General features: G+C 43.1%; 1 protein-coding gene across 1 annotated transcript; it reads right to left on the reverse strand.

The window, feature by feature from the left end:
- Nucleotides 1-4344: 4344 nt before the first annotated feature.
- On the reverse strand, nucleotides 4345-11222 carry LOC129835693 (E3 ubiquitin-protein ligase TRIM58-like). Its single transcript, XM_055901431.1, has 8 exons — nucleotides 11159-11222; nucleotides 7996-8580; nucleotides 7541-7636; nucleotides 6987-7220; nucleotides 6460-6622; nucleotides 5585-5611; nucleotides 5057-5436; nucleotides 4345-4706 (listed from the first exon to the last, which is right to left on the reverse strand). The coding sequence occupies exons 2-8, from the start codon at nucleotides 8569-8571 to the stop codon at nucleotides 4491-4493; spliced, it is 1692 nt and encodes a 563-aa protein (XP_055757406.1). The 5' UTR covers nucleotides 8572-8580; nucleotides 11159-11222; the 3' UTR covers nucleotides 4345-4490.
- Nucleotides 11223-13181: the final 1959 nt, after the last annotated feature.

Consider the following 13181-nt stretch of genomic DNA (forward strand, 5'->3'; position numbering starts at 1 on the left):
CGATCGCAGATTACAAACAGAAAACCAGCCCCATCGCGGACATTGACATTTTGATTCCAGATAAACTAAACACCTTCTTTGCCCGCTTTGAGGATAATACAGTGCCACCGACGTGGCCCGCTACCAAAGACTGCGGGCTCTCCTTCTCCGTGGGGGACGTGAGTAAAACATTTAAATGTGTTAACCCTCGCAAGCTGCCGGACCAGACTGCATCCCTAGCCGTGTCCTCAGCATGCGTAGACCAGCTGGCTGGTGTGTTTACATATTAAATCAATCCCTATCCCACTCTGCTGTCTCCACATGCTTCAAGATGTGAACAGGAACAAGGGTGGCCAAGAATGCAAAGCTAACTGAAGTAAATAACTATCGCCCCATAGCACTCACTTCTGTCATAATGAAGTGTTTGAGAGACTTGTCAAGGATCATATAACCTCCACCCCACCTGTTACCCTAGACTCACTTAAATTTGCTTAAAGCCCCAATAGGTCCACAGATGATGCAATCGCCATCACACTGCACATTGACCTATCCCATCTGGACAAGAGGAATACCTATGTAAGAATGTTGTTAATTGACTACAGCTCAGCATTCATCACCACAGTACCCTCCAAACTCATCATTAAGCTTAAGACCCAGACTCCCGACCCCGCCCTGTGCAATTGGGTCATGGACTTCCTGACGGGCCTCCCCCAGGTGGTGAAGGTAGGAAACATCTCCACTCCGCTGATCCTCAACACTGGGGGCCCCACAAAGGTGCGTTCTCAGCCTACTTGCAGACTTGATGTCATTGGCCACTTTAATAAATAATTGGAACACTAGTCACTTTAATAACGCCCCTTTAAGAATTTTTACACATCTCGAATTACTCATCTCATTTGTATATGTAACAGTATAACTTTAAACCGTCCTTTCGCCCCGACACGGGCGCGAACCAGGGACCCTCTGCACACATCAACAACGGTCGCCCACGAAGCATCGTTACCCATCGCTCCACAAAGGCCACGGCCCTTGCAGAGCAAGGTGCAACCCTACTTCTAGGTTTCAGAGCAAGTGACGTAACTGATTGAAACGCTACTAGCGCGTACCCGCTAACTAGCTAGCCATTTCACATCCGTTACTCACCCCCCTTTCAACCTCCTCCTTTTCCGCAGCAACCAGTGATCCTGGGTCAACAGCATCAATGTAACAGTATAACTTTAAACCGTCCCCTCGCCCCGACACGGGCGCGAACCAGGGACCTTCTGCACACATCAACAACTGACACCCACGAAGCATCGTTATCCATCGCTCCACAAAAGCCGCGGCCCTTGCAGAGCAAGGAGCAACACTACATCTAGGTTTCAGAGCAAGTGACGTAACTGATTGAAACGCTAGTAGCGCGTACCCGCTAACTAGCTAGCCATTTCACATCCGTTACACTTATACTGTATTCTACACCATCTATTGCATCTTAGCCGCTCTGTCACTGCTCATTCATATATTTTTTATATATTCTTATCCCATTCCTTTACTAGATTGTGTGTGTTAGGTTTTGTTGTGTAATTGTTAGATATTACCTGTTAGATCCTGCTGCACTGTCAGATCTAGAAGCATAAGCATTTTTCTACACTCGCAATAACATCTGCTAATAAACATGTTTGTGACCAATACATTTTTATTTGATTTTACCAATATGGAGGCACGATGGCTTAAACACAGCACCACCTATCAGTCATAAATCTTTGGTTGTCAATTAAATATGTTTGTACACGATTAATAAATGATTGTTGCAATAAATGGTTAAAATGTATTACAAAGAAGTTGTTTGTGCAGTCCTTATATTGTAATCTGTCTTGTAGCACAAAATAAAAGGTACGTGCAAGTGCTACAAACTTCTGATTGTCAAGCGTGCCATTTGTGTTTGACACAGTGGCAAGGGAATTATGCTACTTAATTTACACGTTGAAAATATTTTTTTCCCCACTTAAACGGCCCTCCAACTGGAGTGTTACTAGTGGGGAACTAGTCTTTCATCTTCAGCACCCACATGCTGACGTCACTTATGAAGGAAATTACCTTGACAACTGCATTTTCAGCAGTTACATGCAGCAACACAACGTATAAAAGCAATACATTATTTTATGCTAACTTGTTTACAAGCATGATAGCTGTAATTTTACTTTATGCAGCTTCATCATAGGGCTTAATGGTTTTTGCGACTGCACTTGAAGAAACTTTCAAAGTTGATGAAATGTTCTGCATTGACTAACCATGTCTTAAAGTAATGGACTGTCATTTCTCTTTGCTTATTTGAGCTGTTCTTGCCATAATATGGACTTGGTGTTTTACCAAATAGGGCTATCTTCTGTATACCACCTCTACCTTGTCACAACACAACTGATGGGCTCAAACACATTAAAGGAAATGAATTCCACAAATACACTTTTAACAAGGCACACCTGTTAATTCAAATGCATTCAAGGCATGAACTGCTCGTTTCAAGTAATGCCACATCTCAAATGAGATTGTCTGGATTTTGACTAGGCCATTCCAAAACTTCAAAATGTGCTTTTTAACCATTTTCACATAGACTTTGTATTTGGAACATGTAGTGTATTTTGGAACATTGTCTTGCTGTATGACCCAACCTGACATTCTCCTGTAGAATTCTGACCCGGAGCAGAATTCATGGTTCCTTCTATTAAGGCAAGACATCCAGGTCCTGAGGCAGAAAAGCATCCCCAAACCATCACACTACCACGCTTCACCGTTAGTATGAGGTTCTTACTGTTAAATGTAGTGTTGTCTCCCCCAGACATAATGGGACCCATCTAATCCAAAAAGCATTTGGAAGCACCTGGCAGATCATCAATATTCTTGGAAGAGTCTATGGACACACATCGGTCCCATTATCACACACATCGGTCCCCCTGGCGAAAACCTAACACTGAGATCTGCCCACACCCCCTTGAATCAACTTTTCTTTTGTCAGAGGAAACATGCACAAATTTTAAAACGATCAAATGTATTGATAAACGTAAATTGTTTTATCACTTCACAGATTTTGCGATCTACCTCTAAATATAATTTGCTTGATGTGCATGTAGGAGAGTTGCTTAATATCAAACATTTCCTTCCACATTCCCTTATGCCACCTCATCGATTACTTTTGACATTTTTTGAAAGGAGCCAGGAGTTGAGTAAATCGTAGTCCAGGCGTTATAGTCCGTTGTCGCATTGCGATTCGGCTCAGACCACCATCCATAGACACAGCCTGTACGCGCACCTCCCCACAATTCTCAACCAACGTTGTTCCGGTAAGATAGTATTCATTTGAATATTTTGATATGGAGAAATTGCTTGAGCTGCACTGAGAATGAATAAGCTAACAGTCCAATATTCTAGAACACTGCTGTGCGTACACATTCTGAAGCCATGTTTAACCACAGAAAAACCATTTTTACTTTTGTAGACCCTGGTTTGATGCTGGAAATAAATTGGCTGAAGTGTCAAAATTGCCCATTAGTACAGAAGAATGGAGGCGTGTGACATGTGCATTTTAATTTAACACTTCCCAGGATTCGTTTTAGCAGCTTGTATAAACACAGGAATGTGTTAGAATGTCATGGAACATTAATTGCCTCAAGTCACGAGTATATCCCAAATTTGAAGGTTTTATTCATCACCTTGCCACCCTGGAAGTCCCCCTCAGTTTTATCAGCAGCCTGTGCCAATGGAGGGCCCTCGAGTGAGTTGGTAGGGGAGAGGTTTGGTATTCACCAATGGATTGCATCCCAATAAATATCTCCTCTCGTGAAGTGTGCACTTCACTCCCAGTAATAGATTTAACGGTGGAAAAGCTCACACTGGAACCAATGCTTTTAAATCCACGGCAAGTGTACACAGAGAAGTGGGCTGCAACAAACACTATCTGCAACATTCTGAACGGATAACCAATGAATTTGACTGGCAAGAGGCTAGAGTAGTCAATACAAACATGTGCCCAGTTCTACACTTGGACTGAAATAGGACTTCAATTGCATAATCCACACATCCTCCCCTTCTCAAAAATCCATTGGAGGAGAAGGTCAGAGGGACAAATCGTTTTCATTCAATGGTTTAAGTGACGAGGGAGCAATTGATCTTTCCCGGGTCTCAACTCCATTGAGGAGAGGACCAAGGTCCCTTCAGACCGCATCCAATGACATGAAAAATGTAGACCAGGGAAGCAAAGTTTGAAAAGCTAGTCACAGTTTCAGACTCATCCCACGCGAATCGTAATTAAGGCGATGCCACTATATAGATATACAGTCGTGTTAGATGGGAGGAGACAGATGTACTTTTCTACATGCAAGATTAAGAAGCTGATTTAAAAAAATATATTTTATTTTGTAAAACTTCACACACAAGAAACATTCATACAAAACCTCTTTAAAACATTTTTGATTTCACCATTTTCTAATGATCCTGACAAGAACTCTGCCCCAAAAGGATTGGACTGGCAATGAGCATCATCGTCCACGTTGGTGGTTTGTGGCAGTGTGGGTTCTAACAATCATGGCGTGGTTGGCAGGTTTGAATGCAGAACGGAAGAAGTCAGGGCTGAAGACAGGGAAGAGTCTTTCATTGGTTGGCACGTGGTTGTACGTGTAGAGGTGATGACCGAGATGAATGTCGTAGAATGACACGAGTCGCTTCCGCCCGTCAAAGTACACACCCACATGTGCCTGTAATGTGTAATGAAGCTCATGAATTAAAAGTTATAGATGAGGAAAATTGCCCCTCGGATATTTATTACATTTGACTTGATATTAAAGCCGTAGATAAGCAAACCACCACTTCAATAATGTCAAATATCTAAACTTATGACAAAGGCTAGCTCCAAAGACATGCATGAAGCCAACTAAAATTAGCTATTTCGCCAGGTCAAATATCCCAGTGAGATTTCACCCTCTATTGGCAACGAGATGTTTAAAGAAAGTTGTATTTATTTAATATTAAAACACCCATCATAGAAAATGTACTAGACTAGAAAGCCCTTTGGGCCAAGTGTACCCTGTATCCATCTTCTACATACCTTTCTCATTTGTGTTACGATGGCCGTAGGGTTGGTGGCAGGGGTGGGCCAAAGCCTCCCCTCACGATGTACCAGGACCCAGAACCCCTTCTCAGGGGTGAGACTCACCCCTTGAGAAGTCATGGAGGACTCAGTTGCCACACCTATAAACCACACATCAGATCCATTTCCAACCCAGTCCTCCACCTCCACCTCCCAGTAGGCTCGATGGCTGCTGAACCCCTGGGTAGCGAGGACGCACGGCACCTGGGTGAAGCGCTGGGCCGACAGGGGGAACTTCCTAGCCATCTTGCTCCGGTCCACCCGAATCTCACAACCATGGGACCCCCTTCTGAACAGCAGCGATGGGTGGGCTGTGCTGGGGTCAGGAGTCACCTCAACTGAGAGGAGGAGAAGGGATAGGTAGAGGAAAGCTACAATCCATTGTTGAATTCATTTTCAAAGTTGAGCATATAGGGTTATTAATACACCAGGCACTAAATAAAACACACAACATGGAGGCAGCCTCAGGACTACACATTAGCTCACCCGTGAACTCTTTAACCAAGGCAATCTCTGAGGGATAAACAGAAGGTAACAATTTATTAGAAAACATACAATTGCAAACATTTAATTTTGCACACCTGGGCCCATACTCATGTTGTCAGACTAGGAATGCTGATCTAGAACCAGAGGGGTATCCTAATCAGGTTTGAGGAGTTGTGAGGTGGCTTAGGTCAGGTCAGAGTGCAACTCGGGATAACCAGTCAGGTAAATGTTTAAGGCAACAAACCCTTCAGAACCAACCTGCTCCCGGGCATGCCAACTACTCTGAATGTCAGAGTTGAGGACCAGTGAAGGAAGTCTGATTTCCCCCCCTTATTGCAAAGATATCATAGTCTCCTTCAATTGAAGAGTCAATAATTTATTAATCAAATCTTCATTAAAATACTTCACATTTAGTAATGACCGAATGCATTTTAAACTTCCGTACGACTTAATATAATTACATCAATAGGTGTGGAAAGTGGTCCCATGCCTTCAGAATAGCCTCAATTCATTGGAGCATGAAATCTACAAAGTCAAAACCATCCCATAGTGATGCTGACTCCAATGCTTCCCACAGTTCTCAAGTTGGCTGGATGTCCTTTGGGTGGTGGACTATTATTGATACACATTCCGGTGCGTGTAGCACCTACCATACCCTGTTCCAAGGCACTTAAATATTTTGTCTTGTTCATTCATTCTGAACGGCACACATACAAGCCATGTCTCAATTGTCATCTGCGCTGACTGAAGTGATTGTAACTAGTGCCATCAATAAGAGATCATTCTTTTCACTTGGTCAGTATGCAGGAATGAGCAGGTGTTCTTAATGTTTAGTATTCTGTGTATAATCTGACTTTGGCTGTGTTCACACAGACCTGAGCCAGCATTGCCGTTTGTAGTCAAGTAGCCCATCTTAGGTAGTTTGGCAATGTTTTGCATGAAATGCTCCACAAGGTTCCCCAGTAGATCTGTGGGGATGTTGACGCTGCATGGTCCTCTGATGCCATCTGGAGGAGCAGGAGGGAGAGAGGGAAGATTCTAAAAGGAGAAAGAGCGAGATTGAATTAATGGAGTTAAACAAAGGCATCATACACGCATGTTGATCCACCTACAATGATGACTGAGTTGGATCCAAGACATGTGGGGACTCTACAACATATTAGATTGGTGTAAGCATTGGCTGGAAGAAGTTTCCATAGTTGCATACATGACTGGGACTGTAAGACAGGCGTATACGTCTGGAGAAGAGCACAATCGTGTTCGAGAAAACCTAAACCACGATTCCTCACAGGGTAAATTGACTGAGCTACACAAAACATTTTGCCATTTATGATATAAAGGGATTTGCATATCAGTCAAACTCTCAAGTTAGCTGCAAAGTCAAACACGCCCAATAACTCACATTAAGAAGCTCAAAGGAGTCTGAGGCACCAATCACCCGCTCCAGTGCAAAAACTCTGCTCATCAGAGCTGTGATGTCTTCTTCAAGCGCACGGTTCCAATGGGAAGCTGTCCTCACCAGCTCGTCCACTCTCTTCGAGGCCTCAGTGTTGTAGCGATCGTAAATCAGCCCCACCTTGCTGACCAGGGCTAGGCGGAACTCATTCATTAACTCCATTTGCCTCGCTGCTTTATTCTGCAAGTAAAGGAAACAGAAGTGAGGATTCATGGAATTTGATACCTTCTGGAAGTTGCAGATAGAAATGCAATAAATAGCACAGACGCAACTTCTTGATAAATCTGACAGACATTTTGTTCTACATGACACATTTCTGAACGTTCTGCAGCATTCCACCCCCCTGCCGAAGAGGTCAAAGAGCGGTCTTCAAGGCATGGTAAATCAGAAGCACAATTTGTAACCCCCATGGGAAGTTGGAATTAATTACTTTTTAATTCTAAGGTGAAAGACTGCAAAATTACAACGGTGTAACATAGCCAATTCAAATGAAAAGTCACCTCACAGAGTAGGACTGAAGAGTTTAATTTCTCTGCCTCATTCCGAGTGGCCTTCAGCTTCTCCTTGACCACTGTCTGGTCTTTAGCCAGCTGAGCCTGAAGTTAAGACCATAAGTGTTAGCATTACTGCTGGATCAAAAACCTGCACAGGGTGCCCAATAATTATTTTTAATGCACCAAATGAAAGAAAACCCAATGAAAAGAACCAAAACCCAGGGTGGGGACAACTACCCAAACTAGTCCAATAGGAAACAATGTTCCATTCCAAATGTGTTATGTGTGTCATGCAGAATAGAGCTCAAGACCAGGGTTAAAGCAAAACCAACGCAGCGGGAAACAAAAATACATTTATTGGACAAGTTCAGCTAGTCCCTCTCGGTTTGTCAGTTTGCTTCCATTTGGTGCCTAATGAATACAACCCTGGATTGATGAACAATTGCTCCAAAACTCCTTACCTTCTGAGCCAAGAACTCTACCTGCATCGACACAACCTGGTGGGCCGGCGCCTGGTGAGCGTCACACGCCACACACAGCATGGTCTTGTCAGTGCGGCAGTAAAGCTCCAGGAGCCTGTTGTGGGTCGGACACATCCTTTCCTCCAGGTTAGCCAGGGGTCTGACTAGCTGGTGCCTGGAAAACCTGGCATTGTGGACCCTTGCATGCTCCAGGCAGTACGACGACAAACACACCAGGCAGGTCTTGACGGCCTTGGGCACCCTGTCTCCTATGCATGCGTCACAGGAGACCTCTCCAGGAGCCACTGTCGGCTGGTCAACGGCTTCGTCCCCTCCTCCACTTGCCCCCTTGAAGCTTTCCACAAGGTCTCTCAGGACTATGTTGACCTGGATGTTAGGGGTTGGTGTGAAGCTAGTCTTGCACAGAGCACAGATTGCAGGGTCTCCTCTAGTGTTCCAATAGGCCTCGAGACAAGGCTTGCAAAATGTGTGTCCACATGGGATTGTAGCTGGGTTGGTGAAAACACCTAGACAGATGGAGCACAGGAACTGGTCCTCTGACATGGACGATGCCATCTCTTCAAGCTGGGGACGAAGGGTTAGAAAACATTGCAATCCCTTTGAGTTTCAAATTAATTAGAGTTTCTTTTCATAGTGGCACAGACACGCAGTTGTACAAAGTGACTAGCCTGTAAAAAAAAAAAAGCATTTTTAAATATTAACATTATGGCCAATACGGCCACATGTCACATTACTGAAATCTATACATTTGAGAACACCAAAATCATTGAATGTTTGAGCACAGAGTAAAAATAGATCCCTCAAATAATGAGGGTTGTGTACAAGCTTAGAAATGGCAATATGACAATGTGGAAAATCAAAAATAAATAGTCTACATTGGACACAAGACTTGGCGAGTCCTAAAATCAGGCCCAAGTCACTCAGCTGAGCATATAACAAAGGCTTCAACACATGAATGGAAGTCTGCATGTGTAGCGTGCTGGAACATACACTCTAAAACCAGGCTAAACCATCAGATATGCCGAGGTTTTAGACTATAGGCCATACAAAGACAAGTCAAACCATTACAAAATGTTAACAGAAACCATTACTAGCGCTCAACTTGGGAAGGAGCTCACCGGAAAAGTAATAGCGCCAAATGTTCTACTGCTCGTTCCTCTTAGAAGATTATTTTTAAAGTATTGTGGATCTCCTGAACCTAAATGTAAACAGTTCCAGCACCCAAAATTAGTACAGGCATCTCTTTCAGTCCAACTCAAGCACTGATCATTAAATTGAAGACATGAATAATATAACATTTAATCCATTTTACCAGAGTCACTGACACAATAGAGCTGATGAGCACATGCACACACCCTCAAAACAGGAGAAAGTGAACACAAACAGGTTGGCAAGAATGTTATCTGGAGTTTATACATCCGCAAGGCATTGGCCATCTAGCGGCTTTTAAGCCACATTGGTACTCTAGTAGGAGCAGTACTTCAATTAAATGTTACAGACCAAATAATTTTTTTACAAGTATTTTGTGTGTTGTAGTAGGGACAGTAACAGCCATCTCAAAATGTACTTTATTATTATTTTTTTTTTACATGTGTTAATTTGTTTAGGTCACATAATGGAAAGTTCTCTTCAAGGCATCTAATAGAATAAACATGACAAAACTAATTCATTTTGTTTTAATATTTTACAGTGGTGAGTAAAAACCAACATGGAGGTGTGGTGGCTTAAACACAGCACCCCCTGTTAGTCATCTAGTGTATATACACTATCGTTCAAAGGTTTATGGTTACCTAGAAATATCCTTGTTTTGAAAGGAAAGCATATTTTTGGTACATTAAAAAAATAAATTGATCAGAAATACCATGTAGACACTTATTGTTGTAAATGACTATTGTAGTTGGAAACGCTGATTTCTCGCATTGAATAACCTTCATTTCTCAGAATAGACTGACAAGTTTCAGAATTAAGTTTTGTTTCTGGCCATTTTGAGCCTGTAAACAAACCCACAAATGCTGATGCTCCAGATACTCAACTAGTCTAAAGAAGGACCGTTTTATTGCTTCTTTAATGAGCACAACAGTTTTCAGCTGTGCTAACAGTTGCAAAAGGGTTTACGGATCAATTAGCCTTTTAAAATTATAAACTTGGATTAGCTAACAACGTGCCCTTGGAGCACAGGAGTGATGGTTGCTGATAATGGGCCTCTAGATTTCCGTAATGTTTTATTTAAAGCCATTTCCAGCTACAATAGTCATTTACAACTTAAGCAATGTCTACACTATTTCTGATCAATTTGATGTGATTTTATTGGACAAAAACATGCTTTAAAAAAACATTTGTATTATTCTGCTACATTCCCACAAACTTTAAAGTGTTTCCTTTCAAATGGTACCAATAATATGCATATCATTGCTACAGGCAGTTAAGATTTGGGTATGTCATTTTAAGTGAAAAGCGAAAGGAGCTAATTCTTAAGAGGTTTTTAAAAACAAGAACATTTCTAAGTGACCCCTAACTTTTGAACGGTAGTGTATATAAAATCAATGGTTGGCAACGAAATATAACATTAAACAATTGTTGCAATAAATGGTTAAACTGTTCCACAAATAAGTGTAAACTACCTTGTAGCATATGCAATGCGTGCAAGTGCTACAACACAGATTGACAAGCGTGAATCATACTGCTCTCATAACCAAGTGTGAATTTACCACACACTTGAACAGCCCTCCAATTGATTATTACCAGTAGGAAACTTGTATTTCATCCTGATCTCCTACATGCTTTCACCAAAAAAGGAAATGACCTTGATTACTGCATTTTGAGTAGTTAAATGCAGCAACAAAATCATGAAACCAATATATTTTTAAGACTATCTTGTTCACAAGCATGAGAGCTGTACTTCATGTTCTACACATCTTCTTGGCCATTAACCAATCGGTGTTTCTCAACAAACACCAAGCATGTGAATGCATTACACTGGTATGTGAGACATCACAAATGGTAAATTCCCACCTCGCACTACGTTCCAAACACAACATTTGACTGAAAGGCCTTATGAATTCCACATGGGGATGGTACAGCATGGTTCACATTTGACAAACTTTTCTGTTAGTCTTGTCAAAAGTATTCATTTGAAACTCACCTTTCTGTGTATGAAGCACAACAATCAAACGGAAACAATTCTGTTCTTCTGGGGGAGAAGTGATCTAATGAGTTTCCTTAATTGGTTTCAGGTGGCATTTTGTACTGGTAAGCTCCTCCCTCTTTCATGAAGCAACAAATCAGTGGAAGTGCCATTATGATTCCCATACCCACATCTGTGCTCAACAACCATTGGTTTAGCCCTGCAGTACACAGATTGAAACATTGTAATGCTTTTGGTACTTTCAAGACAACTGGGAACTCGGTTAAAAACTAGGTCAAAATCATGACTTCTGTGATCTTCAGGTCAGAAAGTCGGAGCTTTAGAAAGAGGCCAGGGTTCCCAACGTGTAATTCCAAGTTGGATGACCATTCAAAACTATTTTTCCCAGTTGGAGATTTTTCCCCTATTTTTTTCAGAGTTGTCTTGAACGCACTGAAGTCCGAAGTTGGAGATTTCCGAGTTCCCAATTCCCAGTTGTTTAGATCGCGTTATTAGTCCCTGTTCAGAGATAAAGCTACACTCGAGAGGCATACAACCACAGGTAAGGACTTTGATTCATTATTACAAATTGACTGAATTGTTTTTCTAATTACCCAGAGTCCGATGAACATGTTCTATGCAAACATCAAAGCAGTGACCTGCTCCTGCAGGTTCATGCTCTACAACATCCGCAGAGTACAACCATACCTCACAGAGGAAGAGAGTCCCTGCCCATCTTTCATAAACATCTGAAACCCTCTCTCTTCAACAGTATCTTAAACGATGCTCCTCACCTCGATGCTATTGAGAAAAAATTTACTTTCTATGCCTGTGATATGTAGTTGTCCCTTCTAGGTATATACACTGCTCAAAAAAATAAAGGGAACACTTAAACAACACAATGTAACTCCAAGTCAATCACACTTCTGTGAAATCAAACTGTCCACTTAGGAAGCAATACTGATTGACAATAAATTTCACATGCTGTTGTGCAAATGGAATAGACAAAAGGTGGAAATTATAGGCAGTTAGCAAGACACCCCGAATAAAGGAGTGGTTCTGCAGGTGGTGACCACAGACCACTTCTCAGTTCCTATGCTTCCTGGCTGATGTTTTGGTCACTTTTGAATGCTGGCGGTGCTTTCACTCTAGTGGTAGCATGAGACGGAGTCTACAACCCACACAAGTGGCTCAGGTAGTGCAGCTCATCCAGGATGGCACATCAATGCGAGCTGTGGCAAGAAGGTTTGCTGTGTCTGTCAGCGTAGTGTCCAGAGCATGGAGGCGCTACCAGGAGACAGGCCAGTACATCAGGAGACGTGGAGGAGGCCGTAGGAGGGCAACAAACCAGCAGCAGGACCGCTACGTCCGCCTTTGTGCAAGGAGGAGCAGTTGGAGCACTGCCAGAGCCCTGCAAAATGACCTCCAGCAGGCCACAAATGTGCATGTGTCTGCTCAAACGGTCAGAAACAGACTCCATGAGGGTGGTATGAGGGCCCGACGTCCACAGGTGGGGGTTGTGCTTACAGCCCAACACCGTGCAGGACGTTTGGCATTTGCCAGAGAACACCAAGATTGGCAAATTCGCCACTGGCGCCCTGTGCCCTTCACAGATGAAAGCAGGTTCACACTGAGCACATGAGCACATGTGACAGACGTGACAGAGTCTGGAGACGCCGTGGAGAACGTTCTGCTGCCTGCAACATCTTCCAGCATGACCGGTTTGGCGATGGGTCAGTCATGGTGTGGGGTGGCATTTCTTTGTGGGGCCGCACAGCCCTCCATGTGCTCGCCAGAGGTAGCCTGACTGCCATTAGGTACCGAGATGAGATCCTCAGAGCCCTTGTGAGACCATATGCTGACACATGCACATTTGTGGCCTGCTGGAGGTCATTTTGCAGGGCTCTGGCAGTGCTCCTCCTGCTCAAAGGCGGAGGTAGCGGTCCTGCTGCTGGGTTGTTGCCCTCCTACGGCCTCCTCCACGTCTCCTGATGTACTGGCCTGTCTCCTGGTAGCGCCTCCATGCTCTGGACACTACGCT

Source organism: Salvelinus fontinalis, chromosome 36 (genome assembly GCF_029448725.1).
Source record: "Salvelinus fontinalis isolate EN_2023a chromosome 36, ASM2944872v1, whole genome shotgun sequence".
Taxonomy (NCBI): domain Eukaryota; kingdom Metazoa; phylum Chordata; class Actinopteri; order Salmoniformes; family Salmonidae; genus Salvelinus; species Salvelinus fontinalis.